The 24,606-nt window shown below is 38.9% G+C and overlaps 5 protein-coding genes across 5 annotated transcripts; 3 read left to right on the plus strand and 2 right to left on the minus strand.

Moving 5' to 3' along the window:
• The first annotated feature begins 534 nt into the window (after positions 1 to 534).
• Positions 535 to 4,155, plus strand: LOC106651258 (soluble guanylate cyclase 89Db-like). The gene is made up of 13 exons (XM_023459082.1): positions 535 to 614; positions 1,481 to 1,680; positions 1,757 to 1,950; positions 2,045 to 2,187; positions 2,254 to 2,487; positions 2,586 to 2,767; positions 2,839 to 2,946; positions 3,038 to 3,206; positions 3,275 to 3,418; positions 3,478 to 3,631; positions 3,717 to 3,826; positions 3,931 to 4,020; positions 4,096 to 4,155. The coding sequence occupies exons 1-13, from the start codon at positions 573 to 575 to the stop codon at positions 4,153 to 4,155; spliced, it is 1,830 nt and encodes a 609-aa protein (XP_023314850.1). The 5' UTR covers positions 535 to 572.
• Positions 4,156 to 4,528: 373 nt separating this feature from the next.
• Positions 4,529 to 6,020, minus strand: LOC111693684 (trypsin-1-like). The gene is given in 7 exon segments (XM_023459083.1): positions 4,529 to 4,677; positions 4,752 to 4,806; positions 4,878 to 5,080; positions 5,191 to 5,399; positions 5,476 to 5,638; positions 5,702 to 5,916; positions 5,968 to 6,020. Coding segments are annotated over 7 exon segments (1,047 nt in total).
• Positions 6,021 to 9,117: 3,097 nt separating this feature from the next.
• LOC106651557 (transmembrane protease serine 9-like) lies at positions 9,118 to 18,145 on the plus strand. The gene is made up of 11 exons (XM_023459084.1): positions 9,118 to 9,185; positions 13,404 to 13,474; positions 14,181 to 14,343; positions 14,430 to 14,890; positions 14,972 to 15,093; positions 16,121 to 16,210; positions 16,436 to 16,523; positions 16,613 to 16,775; positions 16,921 to 17,135; positions 17,603 to 17,808; positions 17,903 to 18,145. The coding sequence occupies exons 1-11, from the start codon at positions 9,118 to 9,120 to the stop codon at positions 18,083 to 18,085; spliced, it is 1,830 nt and encodes a 609-aa protein (XP_023314852.1). The 3' UTR covers positions 18,086 to 18,145.
• A 429-nt stretch (positions 18,146 to 18,574) lies between these two features.
• Positions 18,575 to 20,044, plus strand: LOC106651257 (vitamin K-dependent protein C-like). Its single transcript, XM_014369696.1, has 7 exons — positions 18,575 to 18,652; positions 18,730 to 18,820; positions 18,905 to 19,073; positions 19,138 to 19,343; positions 19,428 to 19,660; positions 19,748 to 19,805; positions 19,881 to 20,044. The coding sequence occupies exons 1-7, from the start codon at positions 18,575 to 18,577 to the stop codon at positions 20,042 to 20,044; spliced, it is 999 nt and encodes a 332-aa protein (XP_014225182.1).
• A 294-nt stretch (positions 20,045 to 20,338) lies between these two features.
• Positions 20,339 to 23,336, minus strand: LOC106651462 (putative leucine-rich repeat-containing protein DDB_G0290503). The gene is made up of 5 exons (XM_014369979.2): positions 21,881 to 23,336; positions 21,595 to 21,815; positions 21,502 to 21,528; positions 21,267 to 21,424; positions 20,339 to 21,204 (listed from the first exon to the last, which is right to left on the minus strand). The coding sequence occupies exons 1-5, from the start codon at positions 22,807 to 22,809 to the stop codon at positions 21,052 to 21,054; spliced, it is 1,488 nt and encodes a 495-aa protein (XP_014225465.1). The 5' UTR covers positions 22,810 to 23,336; the 3' UTR covers positions 20,339 to 21,051.
• Positions 23,337 to 24,606: the final 1,270 nt, after the last annotated feature.

A 24,606-nucleotide genomic window follows, 5' to 3' on the forward strand; every position in this document is an offset into this window, starting at 1 on the left:
ACTACTATTCAAGTATATAAAGTAAAGCTACAGTAGAGTCTTGATCATTAGCTAAAATACAAGTATTGTGACTTATTTGAATTGTCAAGTATTCTGTGCAGATGTCCCCCTCGATTAAAAACTATAATCACGATCAAAGCAGCGTTTGCCAGCTGTTAATTTGCTCGCGTGTTTCGAGCGAGTATTTTAAATATGTATACGAAGAATAAATGGGTGAATGATCAATGGACTAATTAAATATCACGTGCAACGTACAAAAGATTGTCCCTTTACGCTTATGTGAAATCGAAGATCAGAGCAGCAAAAATAGAAGATGCGCACGCAGCAGCGGTAAGCGGCGGAGTACAGCGACTATAATGATACCAAAGGGGACTTGATATGTCTAAGTTGCTCATGCTATCGAACAGTTCAAAAGTGTTTCTAGTCACGGTGATGGCAGTGGAAAAGTGACCATCGATGGGCTAATAGGATTTCAAATTTGCCGCATTTTCGTTGCAAAAGGTACAAGGTTCCGTGAAGGATATTTTCATAGACGCTTGAAGTAAAAATTTGCGGCTACACAACTGTCAAACATGTATGGAATGCTATTAGAAAGCGTGCAGCACTTTGTGCAGGTAAAGTATAACTTTTCCATGAAAATTTTTATTCATAAAATTAAAGAAATACTCTCGGTTTATGAATTAATATTTTTTCGGACAATCTGTCGTTTATCCTAAACATTTCTACTCTGCGTAATGAGTGGTGTAATATAATAGCTGACTTGCAAAACGACTCAATTGTTAAAAAATAACGAGATATATTTCGCACGTTGTTGTAAAAAACAATAGTTCATAGAATTTTTCCATCGGGAATAAGTACTGTTACAAATAGTGCATTTTCATAAGTAATAAGCCCGGATATTTCTATTTTATTAAATAAATATAAATTTTGCAGCTATTGATCATTTATGAATTTTAAAAATACGATAAATATACTACGTGAAGAATCAAATTATCTCACCTTGTGTCTTACTAAAAGCAAATTCTCAATAGAATTGACGTGAGCTAACTAGATAATAAAAAGCGCTTGAACGAAATTTTCCACTTTAAACGACACCCTAACGTAGAAGGATACATATTTTATTATCTTTTCACGTCAGTTACTTCTTTTGCCTACAGTCATGCTCATATTTTTTCGAGCATGCTATAAATCAAATTATGAACGAATTCCTGAAAAAAAAAGGAGAATGAAAATCATGTCAATAATTTCAGCATTGTTTTCAAAATCTCTCGGTTAATTTTTCTTGGTAAATAGCCATTCTAACGATTATGAAACTCTAAATTGGAAACATGCTAAAACAAATATTATGAAATCTTGAACTTAAACGATATTGCACACATGCAACCTAAATTCAAGGTTTTGAAAATACATTTTTAATAGTTTCAAGTATAAAAATTATATGTTTTTTGATTAAATACATAAATTTTGTTGACTTCCGCAGGAAAAGTACAGCGAAGATTTATGGAACGCTTTAATGAAAGAAACTGGTGAAAACCACGTGATTTTTAATACACGTCAAATATATTCTGATGATTTGATGGGAAAGCTGGCGGCTGCACTCGCTAAACGAACAAATAGAAGTGTTGACGATGTTATGACATTTTTTGGGCGCTGTTTCGTAAAATTTTTCAGTAATCTTGGGTAAACTTGCAAATCCACCAGTTAATAAATTTGTTTCATTCTTTTAAAATAATCAGAGCTTCACTTGATTTTAAAGATACGACTGCACGATCAAAGCAACCGGACGATTTTTTTGTGATTTTCTGCAAAGCGTTGACAATATTCACATGCAAATGCGATTCACTTATCCGAAAATGAAAAGCCCATCGATGTATTTGACAGCATGTGATGCCCATGGCGTAGTACTGGTATACAGAGGAACTAGACCAGGATTTACTCATTATCTTATGGGTAATAAATTTCAACTTTATCAAATTCTTAGGAGAATATCTTTTACCGATCTATCAAGAAATTATATACATTACTTGCATAACTTATTTCTCAGGACAACTTTACGAGATCGCCGAAGACCTTTACAATATTAATCTTGATATAAATGTGCTCGAAAGTTCTTTATTAACAAATACCAATGGGAGTTTCAAAAGTGCGGAGGTTACATTCCGTATCAATTTTGATAACAGCCAATACGTAAGAAAAACATTTAAAAAACCTAAATATCAGCGAATTTTTGTATAAAAATGTATTCATCTGCAGATGGAAAAAATTACAAGAATGAATACTCCAATTGGAAGGCAACTTTCACCAGTATCTTTCACAGTCCTTTTACGCTTATTCCCGTTCGGCGTTGTTATTGATAAAAAAATGAAAATCATCGGAGTTGGCGAAAGGATTTTACAAGCTTGGGGAAGTTCAACTATTTTGGGTAAATCTGTGTCAGATATCTTCAAAATTCGTCGACCAAAAGGTGTGAATTTCATTTGGGGAAATGTGAGTAAATTAATGTCTTAGTTGTCAGTATAAATAAATTAGAAAACGAATGAATTTAAAACATTGTTTTAATGAATTTTTATTGCATTGTCTTACAGGTAATGTACTTGCATTCAGTAATGTTTGAGCTAGAATTTTTAAGACCACCTGATTTTAAAAAGACAAGTGAAAATTACGAAGGTGATAAAAATACTCTCATCAGCAGCAGAAATATTTTGCTCAAGGGACAAATGAGGTACATTGAAGACATCGATGCCATAATCTTTCTCTGCAGTCCATTGTAAGTTTTCACGAAAACTTCATCGCTCTTGATTAACAATATTTTGATACATGATATCATTTACACATCAGAATTAATAGTCTGGACGAGCTACCGAGCATGGGTCTTTACCTGAACGATCTGAATCCACACGGTCTGAGTCGTGAACTTGTCCTCGCAGGGTGGCAACATTGCGGGAGGTAAATGACAAATTGCTATCAAGTTATATATCCATTACGTATGATCGAATTAATCACTCATATTATATGTTATTTTAATGGTTCGCAAAAGTCTGGAAATGATGTGCGAAAAGGCCGAGCAACGATCCAAGGAGCTTGAGCAGAGCTACGCGCTCTTAGACAGATGGAAAAATAAAAGCGACGAACTTCTGTACTCGATGATTCCCATGAGCGTAGCCGACAGATTACGCTCGGGCGTGAGCCCGCTCGAGACATGCGAAGTAAGTATTACAGTGATAAAATAATATCATAATCACTCATGATAATACGAGGATTTGTCTGCGGCCAGACTTACGACGCGGTGACGGTCCTATTTTGTGAGCTTTGCGATTTGAATTATTCGACCATCGAGGACGCCATGGACATCGTGTCCTCTATGAACGCCGTTTTTTCCTGCTTTGACTCGCTCATGGACAAATACAAAGTCTACAAGGTAAATATTTTCCTTCGCTTATCGCTCGTCTGGGTCCGTAATAACTACTATTTCATTAGGTGGAAACTGTCGGACGAGTTTACATGGCAGCCAGTGGAGCACCCGATCGAGTTGAGAACCATGCGATCAACGTGGCTAATGTTTCTCTCGAGCTCATATCTCAAGTCCGATCGCTTGTATTGCCGTCTGGTGTCAATATCGAAGTTCGAATTGGTACTTAAATGTTTTATTTATTAATATTATTGTTTTTTTTCGAGAGAATTATTTCTTTTTTGATGAAAAAAAATTAATTCGTTAGGAATACATTCCGGTGCAGCAGTTGCTGGCGTTGTTGGTATAAAAGTTCCTCGTTATTGTTTCTTTGGTGATACTGTGAATACAGCTTCTCGAATGCAAACCACGAGTAAGGTAAAATCAATGGAATTTCGTACATAAATTTAAAGTAAACATGAATAAATAATCAAAAGTAAATCATTCGACATTAATTAACAAAACGTTGAAATCAATTTTAGCCAGGGAAAATTCATATTTCACCGAGCACTAAAGCTTTGTTACCAGAAGACGAATATGTCATAGAACCTAGAGGTGTTGTTTCCGTTAAGGTGATGAACTTTTTAATAAAATAATATATATCAAGAGTATCATCAAACATCGATTGTAACAATATATTTTTACAGGGTAAAGGTGAGATGGAAACGTTTTGGCTGTGTTCGAGGAGATCTGAATCCAAAGATTAAAATTTTATGTAATTTTCAGAAATTATTTATTTATCATACATATTGCACTTTTCATTCCAAAACTTATTTCTCGTAAATAGGTGTAAATCTATTGTATTCATTTGCATTAAATTTGGATAAATGAAAAGATAATAATGCACTTATATGATGAGTAAAAATAATACTAGTCATTTTATAATTAATTAATTTTAATCAAAAAATTTAGAAAACAAATATTAACTTTACGAAAATAACTTGTGTAATTAACCTAAGCCAAATCATTGGATGATTGATTGAAATAAACTAAACCATATGAATGTGAACAATTTCAATATTACGTGTCTAAAATTGGATATTTACAAATATAATCGTAAAACTTATCTAGAATTTATTTTCAAAATGAATTTCTTTTTATAATGACTTCATCGGAACAAGTACAGGCGTCTTGTGTATTACGCTCGATCCAGGTAATAAAGCGATTTACTCGGGTATAAACGCCAGGAAAACCAGGCTGAGCACATCCCTCGCCCCACGATACGACTCCTGGATAAAAATTGTTTGAAATTTAATATTTTGGAATAAAAAAAAAGTATGTTTATCCTGCCGTATGAACTCACCGACTATTCTGTGCAGGCCTTCCTTTTGAACGTGCAGAGGACCACCGCTGTCTCCCTGATAAAATAAATGCATATCCATGAAAAGACTGCGAAATCAGTGGAATGAACTTTTGTCGTTAAAAATACCTGACAAGAGTCCTTTTGTCCTTTCTTGTAGCCAGCGCAGAGCATATTATCGGTGATTTTTCTCGCCGGATACTTAGAAGCACGACACTCGGCGTTTGATAAAATTGGCACGCTGACCTCTCGCAGAGTGTTGGAAACTGGTCCCCCGGCCGAAGTGGCTCCCCAACCGGTTGCAATGCCCGTCATTCCGGTGAAAGTTTTTACTAAAATAAGCCGCGGTACAATCAAATGTCGAGCTCGTTCTCGCAGTAACAAAGTTTACGAACAAAAAAGAAAAGTAAGAAGAAGAAGAAAAAGAAAAAAGTATACTGACATTTTTCGGCCATGCAAACCGGTCTCATGCGATGGTCGAACTTGAATTCACCATCGATCTTTATAAGAGCGATATCATTGTTGTAATTGGCAGTGGAATAGCTTACGTGCTTGATGACTTCTTTCGCACGATAATCTTGAGTAGTCGACTCGGTGGTCAAGTTTCGATCGTGCTCGAGAATACGCACGCTAATAGATGATTTTGAAAATCTGTCAAATTGGTAAGAAAAAACCGATCATACGGGTGTACCTGATTATAAGAGAAATGCTAGTACAACGGGCCTACCTGTCGACGCAGTGAGCAGCTGTCAAGACATACTTTGAATTGATAACGCTACCGCCACAATAAAATCGGCCCCTGTACAGTAAAAGAGCCACCCATGGGTACTCATTGACTTGAGTTTCGACTCCACCGACGATTCTCTTCTGCTTATTCGTTATTCCACAAGCTTAATGAAAAAATACGATTGAACAAAGAACGTAAAAGCGGCAAAATTTGAAAATCTACTCACTGCACGGTGGACAGCCCGTTGCATCGTGGCTAGGCTTGATCGGTATCGATGTACTAGTCGCCGATGAAATATCGTAACCCAGAATATTTTGTAACCAACTTTGAAAGAATTTATCCTCGTCCGGAGTCAGCTTTTCCGTTGTATTTGTTTCAATTTGTCTTGGCACTTGCACCTACGACGTGAAAACGTTGGCAAAGGATTGATTATTATTGACACTCACGCAGCTATACAAGTAGAGAATAATCACCTGATCAGTGAGAACAGACGTGTGAGCGTAAGTTAAAAAAAACAACAAAAAGATTAAAATTATACTTTTCATGTTTGCCCTATTTATATCACTGGATAACACTGTGATTGACTATCGAAAATTATAACAATGTCACTTTCGACGCACAACGTATCCGGAGCCGAAACTGGACTGAATTGCTTTGCTATAAGCTTTCACAAGCAGAGCCCCGAGTCGAGTGTGTCTCATCCTCATTTATATGTATTTAAAAAGAGACCAACACGGAGGCCAGTTTTTCGTTTCACATTGAATGCGTATATATATATATATACACACACACGTGCGTGGTGCAAGGAAAAAATAATTTTAGGCTGCCTGATACTAAGCTCCTGTTTTAAACGCGCATAATTTACGCAAAATTACCGGTTATAGCAGCGGTGTCGATGACACCTTAGAACGTATATAGATATACTTTTCGGGCCTTACTTCAAGATGTCAGATTGCTTTTATTTCTTTACTTTGCGGACCGGCCCGCGGCCGTTTTGACTGTCGCGAAACAAACATTTTAAAAAGCGTCGATTCAATAATGGTTGTTAGGCTCATTCGATGTGAATGAAACTATTATTCTTCAAAATAGTATATTTCATTAAACAGTGCTGTTTCGGTCAGTTTAAAAGCCAAATGATTCACCAAAAAGTACGAATCCTTGTAAATATAATATCTTGAAATATTAAACATTGAAATTAATACGAATTATACGTTTTTTGTTTATCAATAGCTCCGAGTCGTCATCGTCGAGACATCGCAGGTCAAGGTATGTAGGGTACGACACCCTCATGCTGCGGGTTTGCGTTCTCATTTTTTTTGTCATTTTTATTATCGCGAAGAATCTCGAGCTGCCCCAACTGCGCATATACAAAATTTACATGATGCAAACTTTTTTTCGATAAAGTCAGCATGTGCACAGCTGATTCACCTACGCGCAATTAAATGGATTCGAGTAAATGGGTAGGAACTTGGCCGTCCTTTTCTTGGTATCTTTGAAAATGATGTGAATAAAATGTATATTTCAATTCTTAATGTGAAACCACGAAACGAGCGAAATTACGAAGAATGACCCGTACTTTACTCTAATCCAGATAAGATACGGCAAGCCACTTCAAACACATAATTTTTTTCTGGCCGTCTTCAACAAGGAGTGGTATCTTTTTCAAGTGCATCGTATGGAATTTCATAAATAATTTTTTATAACGGTACTGATTAGATTTATGGGTATATTAAGTCTTAATCGACAGGAAAAGAGTAAGGCTGAGTAAACAAAAGAAATTAGAAGTAATGTAAATATTGAAAGGCAAACATAATATTAAGAATGTAGCTAAATTTTTGACAATGACATTCTAAGTTATCTTCCTTTGTCGATGATATCAGTAGTACACTTTCAAAGCGTAAAAAACCAAAGACATAAATTATATTATTATCTCATAAAATATTTAAAACAAAACAATCTTTTCGATATCGACGAGTTAAACAAATAATAATAGCGAACGGACGCTTGTTCAAGGCTACTATTACTATAGATCGAATATCGTATCCCACTTATACATGTATTGAAATACGTATATGTAGAATCGTCTCTTTCTCTCTATCTACCCGCATGTTTGCGTCCAGAAGCTGAGAGTTATTATAATAACATAAATGCATATTGCCTTTTTGTGTGCTCATCTTTACAAAAGCACGTTCTACATTATGTATAGACAAGGGCGTCTAATTACATTGACCCCCTTTTTGATGTGTGTATACACGATGATATTATAAATGAAAAATGGATACGCAAAAGAATGACTTCACAAAGTTTACATACACTTGGAAAAAAACTTTTTTTTTTAGGTTGCACCAATAAGATTATCACAAATCTTTTATGATGAATCGTATGTTTAATTTTCCACAAGAGCAAAATTCCACATTAGATGCTTAATTGAAACTTATTATGCATTTTTTACCAAGTAAGTCTCGTCCATTTTTCCGTAGTGTCAAAAACACAGAATCGAATGATTTTTAGAGAATGATCTTTAATTTTAATTTTTAAACGAAATACTGAAACCAAGATAAATGAAAATTCTGAGAATCGTTTAATGAGATCTAAGTGTATTAGCTTAAAGAAATCGCTTCAAGAGGCTTCCACTGAATTTTTAAGAAAATATTTGGAAAAAATTTTGGAAACCATATTTGATAAAGTTTATTTTTAAGTTGATTTTGGTATTCATTTTAAACATTAATGAAGCAGTTTGACATTTGACCAATGTGTCATCATTTTTTATTACATATTCTGCAAATCCGTAAACTAGAACACTAAACGTTTCGCATAAAGACAAATATATTTTACTGTAGATAATAATCATAAAAACATTATAGTAAAGAGGATCCGTCACGTGAGTGTGCTACATCTAGCAGGTTCCAAAACAACGAAACTATGTGAGCTGCGAACTGCCAATGTAGACGCGCCAGCCAAGGCCAAAGGTACGAAGCGGTATACAGAGCGGCTCCCTACCACTCGAGTAAAATAATCAGCACGGCGCCGTGTGTTATATATTAGTTATGATATAAGATATAAAACGTGAAAAAAGTTCTCGACAATCATCACTTTTACAACTGTGCTAAGCCCAACTACACACAGAGCTTTTGGCTAAAAAAATTTCGCGCACTCGGTCTCGCTGGAATTCAAAATTTAAACATGGGTCAGTTTTTCGAAGTTAATTTCGTGTGCATCGGAACGATCTTAGTTTTGTTATGTTTGACACACGGCGCCGTAATAAGCCCTAGATTGGTAAGAAGTGTCAATTTTATTTTGTGTGTCAAAATGCGAATTCTCGATCAGTGCCGAATAATCAAATCGAGTAAATTTTTCTGTCAGGTATTGACCGGAGATACGGAAGTGGTGTACGCCGATAACTTGTTGCCTAGTTCAAATTACTCAACGACCGATTACTCCATTAGCGTGACCGCGGGAAAAATTGGCGTGTGCGAGAGCTGCGGTGAGTAAAACCATCCTCTCCCTCTAATGTACGACATGAAAATAATCTGTGATCGATCGGCGACAGTTTGCGGGGTCGGACGCGAGGTGCGAATCGTCAATGGCGATCTCACCAGTTTTATCGAGTTTCCTTGGGCTGTAGCTATCACCTATCAAGGGATGCATCATTGCGGGGGAAGTCTGATAACGAGCAGACACGTTCTCACTGCGGGCCACTGCCTCAGTAGGTAAGTATATACATCGTTTCACATAGTAGTCCTGGTAGAATTTTTCAACGTTAATAATGGTCTTATGACTAAAATGTGGTTACTCTTCTATCCTAATCATGTTACAAATATTAACCGATTAACGTCCAGAATTAAAATCTCGCTTCGCTTGAAAATGTGATTGACGAACATTCTCAAATTTTTTCATTATTTTTAAAGTTGAGTTTGGAAAATTCGATTTCATGTTTTTTCCGGAAATTGGAAAATCTTCTTCTAAAATCCTGAAAAGTCATAAGGGTGTTTTTTGATTGACTCTAAGACTTTTTTGTTCTATAAACTTTTTACATAAAATTAATGGTTTTTGAGATAAAAAATGAGTTTGATTTTTTATAAACATTTCACTTCATAGATGCTATTTGTAAGAAAAAAGGGTTCGAAAAATCTATGAAAATTTCTTAAGTTACTTCAACACCCTTGATCACCTCTGATCAGATTTAAATCTTGAGTTTTTCACCGCAACACTTCGAGAAAACTCGCAAAGTCGATGTTTCGCACAAATTTTAAGTACGCATCAAATCTTAAATCTGAGTCCGGATTCTGAAAAGCATCAAATTTTATTTCAAATTATATATGTGCTACGTCTTTTTCAAGCGAAGCGAAATTTCGTTATTACTAATTGATTAAGCGTGTCTTAAGCATCCACCACTAGATGGCGAGTATCTTTTATTTCAGTCAATCTGTAAGTAGAAAAGTTAAAATAATTGTATAAGTCGAAGCAAGTCGAAGCACGGTTAGGAGACTTCATACATTTTCTGCCAAAAAAACGCGGAGCATAACAGGGCTATAAAATGTAAAAAAGAGGTTGCCGTTTTAGTAAATGTCCAGTTCTGATAACCCTTTTATGTAAAATAACTATTTCGTTAGTTAAAAGCTAACCACTTAATGTTGAGAGATTTTATCAAAGATTTTGATGATAATATTACTGACGCTCGTTTCTCGTATAATCAAAGCTACGACAAGAAGCAATTTAAATTACGCTTTGCCGACAAAAAGAAGTATCGCATCAAGGCTCTACACGTGCACAAAAAGTACAACAAATCGACGTACAACAATGACATAGCCATAATTGAGCTGGAACAGCCTGTGCCTTTGGATGGACTAGTGAAAACTGTCTGCTTGCCCGACGCCCGTGAGTGACCGTAAGCCACGATGAACCGATTCGTATAATGCAAATTTCCCCCTCATGATTTCAGTTCGCTTCCATTACTTCGGTATGACCGGCGTAGCCATCGGCTGGGGCCGAATCGCCGAGGGCGAGCCAACGAGCAAAAAATTGCGCAAAGTTGATCTGCCCATTTTATCGGAGACCGAGTGCGAGGAATCAAATTACCCGAAAGGACGCTTCACCGACAACATGTTTTGTGCCGGCTACATGAGAGGCGAACGTGACTCTTGCAATGTAAGGAAAACTCATTTCTATCTAATTACTAATGGACAGAACGGTCGAAAGTTTAAAATTCACTTGTCTTGTATGCAGGGTGATAGTGGCGGTGCTCTTCACGTACGCAATCAATTGGGAGCCATGGAGGTCGTCGGTTTGGTCTCTTTTGGACGCGGCTGCGCCAGACCGAAATTTCCAGGTGTTTACACGAAAGTGACGAATTACATGAATTGGATCGCAGATCATATCAAGGGCGAGTGTATATGTTCAATGCCGAAGGACATTATACAATCCTTCGTATGAATTTTAGTTAACAAAGTGAATCAATTTTTCGATAAACAATATTTAGCTCAATATAAATTATAGCTTTTTAGATATTAGTTTTAAGAATTAGGTATTTCGAGCGCAATTATTTCAATAGGATACAGATATGATGAATTGTGTTAATTGTAAAATCATTCGAGGAGCATGATACGCCACCTCAATGAAATCTTTCTATTTTCAATTTGGATAATATGAATACATTTTTTATCCGTGAGTGTGATCCTCGATATTATCTAGTCGATTTTGAAACTATGTTTATTAAAATATGATTAGCCTCTGTGAGGTTTATGTGATATGTATTATGTAATTTAAGACAATAAACTTCAATTGTATAATAATTTGTTTATCATTTTTACAACTTGACACGATAAGTGTGCTTTTGACGAATCATTAAGAAAAAGTAAATATAGCGCCAAATGATAAGTTGATAACTGCACAAGCATGCCCACTTACTCTCAAAAAGCACCTTCTAAAGACGCGAGCTCCCGAAGAGGCCTATGCATTATGTAGGTTGGTGAAATTTCGATTTATCTCGAGAGTTATAAGTCATGCAACTTTGCCTCTGGAGCGACTGTCTCTCGAAGGAAGCATCTCTCGATTAACAAAAAAAAAAGCCGAAAAAAAACTGACTTCCGGATATCGCAAGGGAAAAGCAGCTTTCTTTTTTGAGGATCTTACAAAGCTGAAAGGAGTCGGGAACAAAGGTCCTCTACTGGCTTGGTTTTGATGCACGCGAGCTCCACGAGATGCGCATTCACGACGCACGTGTGCCGCTCCGGCAATTGTTACGTTTATACCGTATACTTTATGATACTTTAGACACTTGGCCTAGGCTCGGCTGAATTATGCCGAGTCAGCTGCGGATACAATATTGTATAGCTTGCTTGCGCGCGAACCTGCCGCGATCGAGCGCGAGTAATATTTTAAAGAGCCCCCGATGTAGGCAGGAGGAGTGTAGAGCTCGACGCGCTCGCTCAAGTCCATTGATCTTTGCGCGGGGCTCTCGGTCACTTTCGTTGCGCGTATAAACACACTCTTGGCGACTCGCAGCGTTTACCTACATATATAGAGATCTCGCGAGCGGTTTCCCTGCTCTCCGGGATGGGGCACGTTTACAAGAGCCGTTTACGAAGTTTTACGATTCGCGGGGCGTAACGCGCGCGCGGCCTGGCACGACACAAGAGCAGCGGCCCGACATCGAGGAGGCACGAGATAGAACGTCAGCATCAGCGAGGCGAGTAGTTTCTCCTCGCGACTGGCCGCCGGTGGATACTCACTCACTTTCTTTCTCTCTCTCTCGCTGAAATATACCGTGCATGTGTTGTTGTTGCTGTGCTATAGCCCGGTGTGGGTGCGTGTGTGCATTCGTAAATATACGCTCGGTCCGTGCGTGTGTATGTGTACGTGTGCGAGTGAAGCAGTGAAAGCTCCGAGTTTATATTGTACTTAATGCGTCTTCAGTCGTTTTTTGGATGCACTTGGATAACATCGGGACTGCGAAAGGGTTGAGGCCGAGTCCATGACGAGTCTATCCAAGATCGTCGACAACTTTTCAGTGCGTGTGCTCGAGTGCGGTGTGCGTGGGTGTACGTGACTTTACGTACTGTACAGACAAAAAGACGACAATGGGCAGTTACTCGAAATCGTCGTCGCTTTCGTCGACGATAGCCGTATTAGTGTTCGTTGCGGCTGTCGCTGCACGTAGCGCCGATAGGAACGCGAGACATGAATCGGTAAGTACTCGCGCGAACGACAGATGAGAATAAATTTCAATTCTCTTTGGCTCGACGATCGATTTTGCTATACGGTATCTACGTATAGACGCGCAGCTGTTAGAGAAATCGAGGTGACACGGCGACCATGGCGATGCTCGAAAAATAAAAATTCAATTGCTTCGCGGCACGTGCCGACATGTGTACGTGTGCAGCTCGAGCGCGTCTTTATCGTGTGTGCAGAAAAAAACTTATCTCCTGACGTAACTATGTACCTATAACGGAGCCAAAAAAACTTGTAAACCTTTTGGCTTGAGTCGTCTATTCTTGAGCCCGATAAGGCGTTACTTTCGTATGGCGAGCATTATTCGCAAGCCTTGACCTATCTTTCATACATGCTGTACAAGTTCATGCGGCATATATTTGCGGCGTTAAATGTCACTTTCTACGGGACCGGCATTTCTTCTCTCAATCTCGTTTGTGTGCTGGCCTTTCATTCTCTTGCGCACGTAGCGAATTAAATGCTCTTGCATCCGAAGCACGAATTGAAATTTAAAAACCAGCCTGACTCGACTTGCCTGCTTGATATGCCAAAATACCTATGCTCGTTTCCATTTTTGCTATTTTTGTTAACGCACAGACGATTCAAAATCGCACCGGAAGGATATTTTTCGACGAGATCTTCGGCATCAACGTGAACTTTGGCTTCCCAGGATTCGGAGGTGGGGGCAGCAGCAGCAGCAGCAGCAGCCCGGCTCAGAGCGTCAGTTCCGGCGATTCCTTGGCGAGCGCTTCCACGAACTCGGTGCAAAAATTGAGAAACTGCACGTGCGGTAAGACTTTTTTCTTCTTTCAGGGGGAGGGCTCTGCCGAAGAAAAGTAAAATTTCGCGATAAACAATTTGTTTCTCGCTTACAATTTCAACCTCGGCGTAAATATACACCGGGAGAAAGTGAGTGAAGCGCGGATCAATCGGGATCGAACTGGCGCAGGTGTATACACCGATGATTACGGGTTTGTTGTATACGTTAATTTGACGATGATTTTTTTGCCTTCATTGAAATGGAAAGTTCATGCGTGAGGACTGTTCGAAAAAAAATTCGTCCACCGGCGATTTATTCTGGGTAAAAGTAGGCTAGACGGAATTTAATCAGTTTTAGTTACGGTACTTTTTTTGTGGAATCGCCAACTCTATGCAAATTGTCCCCGTGTATACGAAGCTTCTTATGGTGTAAGTAATTTTTGTGGTTTCGCAACGGCCGCGCAAATTGACCATTGAGAGAAGCGTAATACTCTTTCACTGTGCTCAAGTGCGATACGAGGCCTTAAAGTCATATTTTTGTGAAAATCCTATTTATAATGGAGTGTGAGAAAGGTGAAAGTACGAACCGCAAGTTGTGTGCGCGTTTTACAAGCGGCGAATCAAGTGTATACACCATCGCGAATACGACTGCTTGTAACGTGTGAGAGGCATTAAATTTAGAAAACAAAGAAGTGTCGCGCGTTGAATTCAAGACATCATCTTCTTTTTTGTCGCAGAGTGCGGATTTCCAAATCACGAGATCCGAATCGTTGGCGGCCGGCCGACCGAGCCCAACAAGTATCCTTGGCTGGGACGCATCGTTTACGAAGGCAAATTTCATTGCGGCGCTAGCCTCCTTACCAACGATTACGTCATAACTGCCGCTCACTGCATCAGGAAGTAGCGTCGCTTATTTATTATCGTGTTTTTGTCATGCCTCGTCATTGCGCCTATTACATCTGACTGTGCGTTTTGTCGCTTCGCAGACTGAAGAAGGAGCAGATCCGCGTGATTCTGGGCGATCACGACCAATTCGTCACGACCGACGGCCAGTCCATCATGAGGGCGGTGGCCAAAATGATTCCTCATCGGAACTTCGACACCGAGTCGTACAATCACGACATAGCCCTGCTGAGGCTGCGCAAGCCGGTCCTCTTCTCCAAGACCATCCGACCGGTCTGTCTGCCCTCGATCGGCAGCAATCCGGCGGGTAAAGACGGCACCGTCGTCGGCTGGGGACGCACCAAGGAGGGTGGTATGCTGGCCGGGGTCGTGCAGGAGGTCACGGTGCCGGTGCTCAGCCTCGACCAGTGCCGCAAAATGAAGTACCGAGCCAATCGCATCACCGAGAACATGATGTGCGCCGGCAACGGCAGCCAAGACTCCTGCCAGGGCGACAGCGGCGGACCGCTGCTCATCGAGGAAAACGGACGACACGAGATCGCGGGTAATTTTCATTTGCGAATATAAAGAAATCGTCTCGAGGCGCGGATGTTTAAAAAATTTGTTGCTTTTTGTCTGGGCCCAGGTATCGTTTCGTGGGGTGTTGGCTGCGGTCGGCAAGGTTATCCGGGAGTTTACACGAGAGTCGCCAAATATCTCAACTGGATAAAGCTAAACATGAAACAAAAGTGCATCTGTACTGATCTATAGAAACATAGTTACCTGATTTGAACGTTGAGACAATTTTCAACACGACTGACTCGACAGAACTGTGTGATATTTTTTAAATAAGTGTTTTTATTACTAGTTTCGATAGAGCATAATTATATGATGTTATTTAAAGCAATGTAGTTAAATATTTACGAATAATTTAAAAAAATTTAATTCTAATTAACGATTAAGTTGAAGTGTTAAAGTACAGATATTTTTTTATTAAAAGTCGCCATAGAATGTCTAAAAAGAAACGCATTTCTATCCGCAATCATTTATGCTGCCTCGAGTGCACTCGGCATTTACGATTATTCCAAAACAAAATGTAAAAAGCAATTCGCACTATACTCACGAACATTATATAGCAGAGACCCTCGCGGCAGCAAACACTGGAGATACTTACTTACGCGAAGACATGCACGAGCACGTATACAGATAGGCGGACGTATACACATGCAGGACATTCACAGATGGCCTGCTGCCGCTCTCGGTGCATGCGAGCTGCGCGTCGCGATCGCTGCACGAGAAAATGAGAAAGCTAAATATAGGCCTGTAATACATCGAAAGGCTTTCTTATGTACGTACGTACGTACGTATAGCGCACGCGATCGACGATAGATGGGAAGGTGCGAAACCCGTTATCGGCCGCCGCCGTTCGCTGCTGCCGTGAGCGCGTCCGCTGCTGCTGCTGCTGCTGCTGCCTCTGCCCCATGCCATGCAGCGCGCGAGTATGTGCAGCTATGATATGTCCGTATAATGCCTGCACTTTGAGACCACGAAGCAGCGTTAACCTCTGCGGAGAGTGTCTTCGTCGTCGTCGCCGTCGTTGTCGTCGTTTTCCTGATCGCGCCTCATCGTCTTCGCGACTTGTGTGCAGTAACAAAGGGAGACGGTGCACGACCCGACAGTCGACGTACTTTATTCAAGTGAGACGACACGGCTTTCTCATTCGATCGCTTGAATTCCACTCGATTGATACAAATTTTTTATTCTTTAGTTTTTCATTCCGAAAGTATAAATCGAGATCATGCGCTGGACGATACTCCTGTCGACGCAATTGTTCCTTGCTGCTTGTTATTTATCGCAGACAGGCGTCGTCTGTGAGGAGGAAATCGTAAGTCTTTTTTCATCTTCTTTTGTTTGCAATAGCTTTATAAATGTGAATGCGCCAATAAGCATGAAATCGGTATGGCCGAGATTTTTAATTTACTGTACGCGTTTATGACTTTTTAAAAGGATTCATAAAACAGTGAAAGCTCGCGCAAATGAAGCGAACGCGAAATTTAGCTTGACGAATCTGTGCTTTCTTATATTGTTCCAACTATTTTCATTCGTACAGGCGGAGAACGAAAAGAACAGCACAAAAGGATTCCTCGAGGATCTGTTCAAGAAGAAACAAGCAAAGCCACCCGGACCATGTTATTGCAGTAAGCTTAAAAAACATATTCTCACTCTGTATTGACTTGATCGCGCATTTAAGTCATACGTTAAAACATTAAATTATTGTAAAATATAGGCTGCGGATTGAGGAACGAAGATAGCCGCATCGTAGGAGGCCAGACTTCGGTGACCAACGAATTTCCCTGGCAAGCTCGGCTCTCTTATATGAATAAGTTTTACTGCGGAGGCACGCTCATTAACGATCGCTATGTTTTGACAGCTGCTCACTGCGTCAAAGGGTAAAGTCGCATAAATTCAATGACGCAAAAATAGTCGCCATATATATATATTATTATAAAATTTACGCATATATAATGGAGCTATTTCAAAGCGAGTCTAAAAATTATTCCAGTCGTATGATATATCGTGCAGTTTCATTTTCAGCTTCATCTGGTTCATGATCAAAGTGACACTCGGCGAGCACGACCGCTGCCTCAAAAACAACAACGCCACGCCGACCGAGCTGAGAATCGTGTCGCGCGCCTTCGTCGGCAACTTCAGCCTGGCCAATTTCCACAACGACATCGCCCTGCTGAGGCTCAGCGATCGAGTGCGCTTCTCCGACACGATCCGGCCGATCTGCTTGCCTAAAAAGACAGGTGACAGCTCGAAACAGTTACACTTGCGATAACTCGCTCGCGCGTTGCCTAAAACAAAAGAAAGAAAAAAAATGAAAAATTCTCCGTAATTACGAAATGCGCGTGCAGCAATCGATCCCGGACATAAACATTGGAATAAATATGAAACTTTTACTTTTATTATCGGACGGCTAATCGTCGTAAATAATTACAAGCATAGGGGTACGCTGACGCCGCGCAAAAAAAAATTGATATGATTTATGAACCATATGAAGAACAAGGACGGATTCGTCACTTTTTTTTCGTCATCTATTCGCTCGCGGTGCTCTCGATAAAAGTAAATACTGAAAGGGAAATTAGGTTGACGATTCACGGCTAGATACACCTGCGTACCGGCGACACAAATTAATATAACAATTACTATTAGTCGTGCGCGCGAAATGAAAGATAAGGCGCACGTGTCAATGGACGGCTTGATTATTTTGCAGATGAATTGTACGACGGAATAAAGGCACTGGCCTCGGGCTGGGGCACCGTTCGAGAGGACGGGCCGCTGAGCTGCATCCTGCAATACGTCGATCTGCCTGTCATGAGCTTGACGGAGTGTCGAAACTTCACCAAGTACAGTCCCCGCGTCATATCCGACAACATGATGTGCGCCGGCTATCTCGAGGGCAAAAAGGACACCTGCCAGGTACGGTGAATCGATCGAACTCGAGCTTTTACGAAGCTGTGCCGAGAAAATAATAATAATTGCATTTTAACTGTTTTTTTTTGCGTTTCGACAGGGTGACAGTGGCGGACCTCTCGTAGCCATGAGAGCGGATAAAAAATACGAGCTCATCGGCGTCGTGTCTTGGGGCAACGGCTGCGCCAGAGCGGGATATCCCGGCGTTTACACGCGAGTGACCAAGTACCTCGATTGGATTCTCAAAAACTCCAAAGACGGCTGCTTCTGCGATCAGGATTAAAGCTGCCCAATTTACTCACGACGAATCTTCATCAGCATCTCGCTTCATTTGTAATGAATCATTTATCTCATCGGCATTTAGTATACATGCGTATCCATGACATTTTTTTTTCGTAGTGAATCGTAGCTTTTAATCATTTTGTAAGTAGCTTTAAGGCTAGACTGTGTTAAGCATGTGAAATAAAACGTTGAGCTTTTTTATCATTGAATAATTTGTTACTCAATACCGAACTACCGTAAGACACTTTCGCTCGCGTATCACGCGGCCTATCAGTGAATAGACCTGTCAAAACGAGCCCGTAAGTATATCTGGTTAGCGAGACACGCGACTGCGGGATGCGAGTCGACAGGATGCTACGCCATCGCTGCGGAAGAGAACGAAAAAAAAGTGCCGAAGAAATGCGGGTTGACGAGGCAGCGAGGAGCTTTCGAGACATCGGCAGTTCACCTCCTGGCGCTCGCTCGAAACACACCACCACTGCGCGTAATCATGAATCGCTCTTGCTATTATCTCCTGGCTGCTCTCGCGATCGCTCTCCAACTGCTCGATCAGGCCGCATTGGCCGAGGTGCGTAATATATAGCGTGTAGATCGCCCGTTCATATAGTCGAGAATCAACCTCGTTTTTCGCTTTATCCCTTGCAGCAACGGACGAGGGACGGCTCGTTTTTCGGCAGGTACCCCAGAAGATTTCTCGATGTGTTGCTGGGAAAATTTCGCCCTTGCCTCAACTGCGGTAAGTTTAATCTCGAGACGGGGCAATGGAGAATCTTCAAAAGACATTGAAAATTGCTACTTCAAATCGTAACACTCGTTGCAGTTTGCGGTAAATCAAATCGAGGTGGTACGGCCCGATTTTTAGGCGGCGAGTACACCGACACCCACGAGTTTCCGTGGCTGGCCAACATACACGTGCGAAATAATCTGCTCGTCAGCGGGATCTTGATAAACGATCGCTACGTCCTGACCGCGGCGAGTCAACTGCTCGGGTAAGTAACGAGCGACGAGAGTCCGCAAGTCGAGAAATCGTAACCGGGTGTGGCGATTGCGCAGCGCAACTCCACCGGAGATCAAGGTCGCACTCGGCGAGTACGACAGATGCCACATCGACGTGTCGTCCGTCAACATGAGCGTCGACGCCGTCATCCTGCATCCGGAGTTCAGCTACGAGGCCCGGGCTCACGACTTGGCTCTCATCCGACTGAGCCGCTCGACGCAGTTCGAACGCAGGGTCCAGCCGGTCTGTCTACCCGAACCCGGTCAGTAGCTCTTTACATTTTCGGTACACACTTTGCTCCAACGTATCGTGAGAAATAATCTGAGAATCGAGATGTGTGGCTCAGGCGCGACGTATCTCGGCCAGGTAGGTACTCTCATGGGCTGGACCGAGAAGAGCAGCAGCATCAGGAGCGAAAACGGCACCGACGGCGTCGACTCGAGGAGTTGCAGACCTCGTAAATTAGGATTGCCGATACTCGGTAGGCGCGAGTGTCTCAAGAGTGGCGTTAAGCCGAGCAATTATCACGAGGAGAGTGGATGTGTGGGCGTCGTTGGCTACAATTCCATTTTATGCCAAGTGAGTGAACCTCTGACTCGGAAGTCATGCACTTCGATCAGCCTCTGAGCGTTTTGTCCAATTGACGAGTACATCGATTTGTTTCAGAACGACGCGGGCACATCGGTCTTGCACAGGTCCTACAACGGCTACTACGATCTCGTTGGTGAGTACTGCAAATTCGTTGTTGCTCTTTTTCCACGTGCCGATTTACAATGACCTAAGAAATAACAAAAAACAGGTATGCTGTCGGACATTAACAATTGCAACGACACGGTTGGCACGGCAGTGTTCACTAGAATAGGACCGCACATGAATTGGATTTATCACAAGACGCGCGACGCTTGCTATTGCCTCAAACCTTTAGAAGTCCCGGAAATTAAATCTCTGATGTTCGCTTACTAATGACTTTCGAGCGATAGAATTCTTCAGAATGATCGCTCACGGTCGTTGTAATAAACATTGCAAAAACCAGATTTGTAAAATAAAGCGCCTTGAGTTTGAATCTATTTTAATTACAAATAAACATTCTTATTTAATTCTTCAATTGAATAACGCAAATTATACACGTATACGCTAATTTAAATTCAAAGCTACAACAAAAATCTGGCAAAATAATTTAAAATTGGTCGACGCAATTCTTTTATAAACTATTTTTAAGGATTATAAATTAATTCTTTTTGAGAAATAAATTCATCATTTTACTTGGAAAAATAAACATTGTTTATTTTGTCTAAGAAGTGATCTTCAATTATTATAAAGTAGTTTCGTGATACAAAAGCCTACCTCTAGGTATTATTTACACTTAGTAAAACAATAATTTTACTAGGTTAGATTTAGAGCAAAACATTAGGTAATGTTTTTTTTTTCATTTTGAACAATTTGTGTAACAAATTTTCATTGATATTTCGTGATTGCTGACTGTTATTGAACAGAAACTGAATACATAGTGCAATCAATCTATTGAATGTGGTTTACACGCATCAACGTATTAAACATATCTTAATACAATTATACCTTAAATAATATTAAATATTTAAATTATTATAACATTATCAGTAAATTTTTGCAATCACAATTCTTACTTCCAAAAGTGGAATAGTTATTATTTTACATAAATTGTACAAGTTCTGTTTTTACTTCAATCTAATAAAAAATGCATAAGTACAACTATAGAATACTATATACTATCGATTACAAGGGCACTGTTGAGTCAAAAATTAATTGATTATTTACAAAAGTAAATGACTTTAAATGAAAAAATGTATAACTGTACACAATTGAAACGTTTTTAAACTTAAACATTCGACTACCACTTTCATCCAAATTATTTTGGTTATTGATGTAAAAAAAACTTAATTTTGTGTTTATAAATTAAATCAAATTATAATTAATTTCAAAATTATTTCAACTCAATAAATGATATTAGTAGCATTAGAGTTACACTGAGATGTTACAGCTTCTTCTAAGTTTGAGTCTAGCTTACGATAATTCGCTGTACTTGGTCTTCTTCTACTACCTCTACCTCTCCTTGAACGTCTACCTTCCAAAATCATGGCAAACAACTGAAAAAAAATCATTTTTATTACTTCTTCAAATATTATTTTTAAATTTTATCAATATTTACCTTTTGTTTATTGTGATAACCAATATACAATATGAAACAAATCAGAGAAATAGTTGTAAAATAAGCAAAGTAATGGGATTCCTCCTCTTGGCGCTGAATGATATCCTCCATAGCTGAATCACGAAACTTTCTCAGATCAACTTGCGAGTTACCTCTGCCTGTTACAATGGTAAGAAAAATAAAAAATGAATAAAATATACTGAAATTAATTGCATCTTAAATAAGCATATCTTACCTTGAGATTGAGATGCTTTATCTAAATCTGAAACATATTTCTTTTATAGTTATAAAATTCTATTAGATAATGTGTATGAATAATAAATCATACCTTCTTTTTCATCCATATCGTCTTGTTCGTTTGTATCTTCATCGTTTTCATTTCCGTTTTTGGCTTGATGGTTTTCAAGTGAATTAATATCATTATCAGGGTTTTGATCTTCTGCAACGTTAGGTGAATCATCTATTTGCTTAGAGTTAGTATCAGTTGAAGACTGGCCTGTTATGATGTCAGTTTTTTTGGTATCTTGTAATGGGTTTACTTTATCCGCACTTTAAACAAATGTAAAGAAAAAATTACTACCACTATTAAAATAATTTCTTGATTTTTTACTTACATTTTATCATTGGTATCTTCAGTTTTTTCTGAATTTTTGTTGATGGCTTGCGTTGGATTTTCAAGAGTTTTTTCAACTTGAACTTGTTGAACTTTAGGTTGACTAACAGAATCAGCTGATTTTGTAGATACCTTTTCTGTATTTTGCACTTTCATTTTAGTATCATTTTCATTTTTTTTTTCATTTACATTTTTTTTATCATTTTCAACATTTTGAGGACTTGAAGTATTTTCTTCTTGATGAATAATTTGATCAATAGGTTTTTGATCTTTTAATAAATCACCAGCCCATTTTAATATTAAACATATTGGCTCAACAGTAGTTTTTGGGGTTTTTTCACAAAAATAAGCACATTTTATCGGGTTTGATAACTTTGATGTCATATTTTGCATGATAGGAACAATACTTTGATTTGTTTCCACTAAACTATTCAACTGATTTAGGTAATTTATTCCATTTTGACAAATATCTTCTATGAACTCCTCAAATTTGTTTCCAGTTGGCTCAAGTTCTTTTATGCTTTGATCAAATATTTGTCCTGTTTCTGGAACTTTTATTTCATAATTACTTCCACGTTTCCATGTATTCAATTGACTATTATATATGCAAGTTTTTTCTGCAATGTCAAACATTAAAATGCACATTAAATCTGTTTTATCTTCTTGATTAACTGGCAGAGTTAAGTTTTTACATGAACTTAGAGTTACAGAGTCTAGCACAAATTTAACTGTGTCACAATGATTTGCATGATCCATCAAAGTTTTAATTCCATTCTTAACTTGTGTATTAACAGCAGCAGTACTCACAGAATACAAAAGCGTAGTAAACAGTAATGTAAAAAGAATCATTTTTTCAAGACGCGACTCGTGATTCTTCTTTGTAGACGTCATTTTGAAGTTTTCGAAAAGTGCTGATTCGGTTAATATCATCTACGATGTAGTCCCTTTGTGTATGATCGTTTCCAGGTTAAGTTGGTTTCATCCCACCGGCTAAGAACACGCAGAGTGAAGATATGATTTCGAGCAACGAGCTTACTCCGTCGAAATTCTAGCGGACTTAACTTTGCAAAAACCCATCAATCGTTGCAATTCAAACACGTAATAAGTTAGTCGGAGCTTATCTCTCGGACAAGTACCTGCAAGCATAGGACAGTGCTGCAGGCCAGCTCTAGTAAATTATTGCTTTAATAATCGTTTAGTCGATATACGGAGCACTAGACTTTCGCGATAGTTGGCAAAAGTGACAATCGAAAACAAACACTTTATTGGATCAATAAAAGTCGGTGCACTCGGTTCGATCGTCTTTTCGAATTAACGGGGCCCCGTCGGCGCGTGAGTAATCCGGCCTTCTCTCCCTCACTCGAATCTTGACTTTACCGTCATTTGTTTTCCGATGATTTCATGCACAACTCCTATATCGCACGAAATATATCCAATGCCACAATTCACATGCTGAATGCTAGATGCTTCGCAAATCGCACACTGCGCTAACGCGAGATCGTGCAATTTATACCTCGGTCGGTATGAGAAGATCTTGACTAGATCGACTCAAGTTATTTTTGCGCGAAAAAACGAATGAATAATTATAGCCTTTTGTTACAGTTCTTTGGAATAATTTTTATTATTTTCATATTGTTTCTGCTTGTATACATGTTGGAAGATCTAATATTTAATTAAGCTTTGCGAAGATGGCAGCTATTTTTACAAACAACCATTACTAATGAAAATACGACAGACGCATTGCGTACACTCATTGCTTGTGACATATGACGTTTTTAAATTAAATAATAATTAAAATATTTAATTTATTTAATTAATACATTTTTTTCGTAAGAAATACAAATTTATTTTATTTGATTTCGTTTTCTTTAAAAAATTGCCATTATTAAGTAAGCTTTCGTAATTTAATAGTTATAAAAGACGCTTTTTGATTTTACCACTTAGATTTTTTGGTACTTAAAAATTTTTTTAGTCAGCACAATATATGTACTCGCTTTTTTAACAGCACCAACATTTATTCTCATAAATAGTATCTAAATGATTTACAGTGTAGTGTGCAAATACCCAGACTTTTAAAATTTTAAGATATTTTTTTCAGTTTTCAGTTAAAGTTCATTTAAAGTTGGAGTTGAAAAAAGATTCTTACCCATAAAATCGGATAAAAGGCAAAGAGTCTTGTTAAATTCAATCTAGATTATTTGCACAGCTATTTAAACACATCAAACCCCTCCGTCAGTAAATGATGTCATGTCGAAGCTAAGGATCAATCAATACAACTCAAATAGTCTTACCGATTTTAGAGGCAGAATTATTATCCAATTTTGCCGCATATCGAATCAAATAATGTGCCGTTTGAAAAACGAGTATTATAGACAGGATCCTATCATAGGGTTTGAATATTACAAGATTTTTATGAGCAAGCAGTTTTAGATTCTACTTCGATTTTGTAAATCCCTATGTAGGAAAATGAATTCTTTACAGCAACCTCAATTTATTTATGTTTGTACATTTCTAAATAATAAGCTAAGCAATTATTTTACTCATTGCAGTTTAATGAAGATGCAATCACCTGAGAACAGACACAATTTTTATTTGAAAAATTTAATGGAGTTACCAGCTTCGCAGAGCCATATATCATTACATTATACAATTTTTACGATGCTTTAAAAAACAATAAAATTTGCTCTACAATAAATATAATCATTAACCATCTATATTATTTTGACT

This window comes from Trichogramma pretiosum, unplaced genomic scaffold (assembly GCF_000599845.2).
Source record: "Trichogramma pretiosum strain Unisexual culture from Peru unplaced genomic scaffold, Tpre_2.0 scaffold54, whole genome shotgun sequence".
Taxonomy (NCBI): Eukaryota; Metazoa; Arthropoda; class Insecta; order Hymenoptera; family Trichogrammatidae; genus Trichogramma; species Trichogramma pretiosum.

Coding starts and splice junctions, on each gene's coding strand:
- LOC106651258 (XM_023459082.1), top strand. CDS start 573: ATGTATGGAATGCTATTAGAAAGCGTGCAGCACTTTGTGCAG. Junction 1,681..1,756: donor AAATTTTTCAGTAATCTTGG/GTAAACTTGCAA, acceptor TTGATTTTAAAG/ATACGACTGCACGATCAAAG. Junction 3,827..3,930: donor GAATGCAAACCACGAGTAAG/GTAAAATCAATG, acceptor AATCAATTTTAG/CCAGGGAAAATTCATATTTC.
- LOC106651557 (XM_023459084.1), top strand. CDS start 9,118: ATGCATCATTGCGGGGGAAGTCTGATAACGAGCAGACACGTTCTCACT. Junction 13,475..14,180: donor ATTGAGAAACTGCACGTGCG/GTAAGACTTTTT, acceptor TTTTTGTCGCAG/AGTGCGGATTTCCAAATCAC. Junction 14,891..14,971: donor CGGACGACACGAGATCGCGG/GTAATTTTCATT, acceptor GTCTGGGCCCAG/GTATCGTTTCGTGGGGTGTT.
- LOC106651257 (XM_014369696.1), top strand. CDS start 18,575: ATGAATCGCTCTTGCTATTATCTCCTGGCTGCTCTCGCGATCGCTCTC. Junction 19,661..19,747: donor ACAATTCCATTTTATGCCAA/GTGAGTGAACCT, acceptor GATTTGTTTCAG/AACGACGCGGGCACATCGGT. Junction 19,806..19,880: donor CGGCTACTACGATCTCGTTG/GTGAGTACTGCA, acceptor AACAAAAAACAG/GTATGCTGTCGGACATTAAC.
- LOC106651462 (XM_014369979.2), bottom strand. CDS start 22,809: ATGATATTAACCGAATCAGCACTTTTCGAAAACTTCAAAATGACGTCT. Junction 21,529..21,594: donor CGATATGGATGAAAAAGAAG/GTATGATTTATT, acceptor AATATGTTTCAG/ATTTAGATAAAGCATCTCAA. Junction 21,425..21,501: donor TAAAGCATCTCAATCTCAAG/GTAAGATATGCT, acceptor CCATTGTAACAG/GCAGAGGTAACTCGCAAGTT.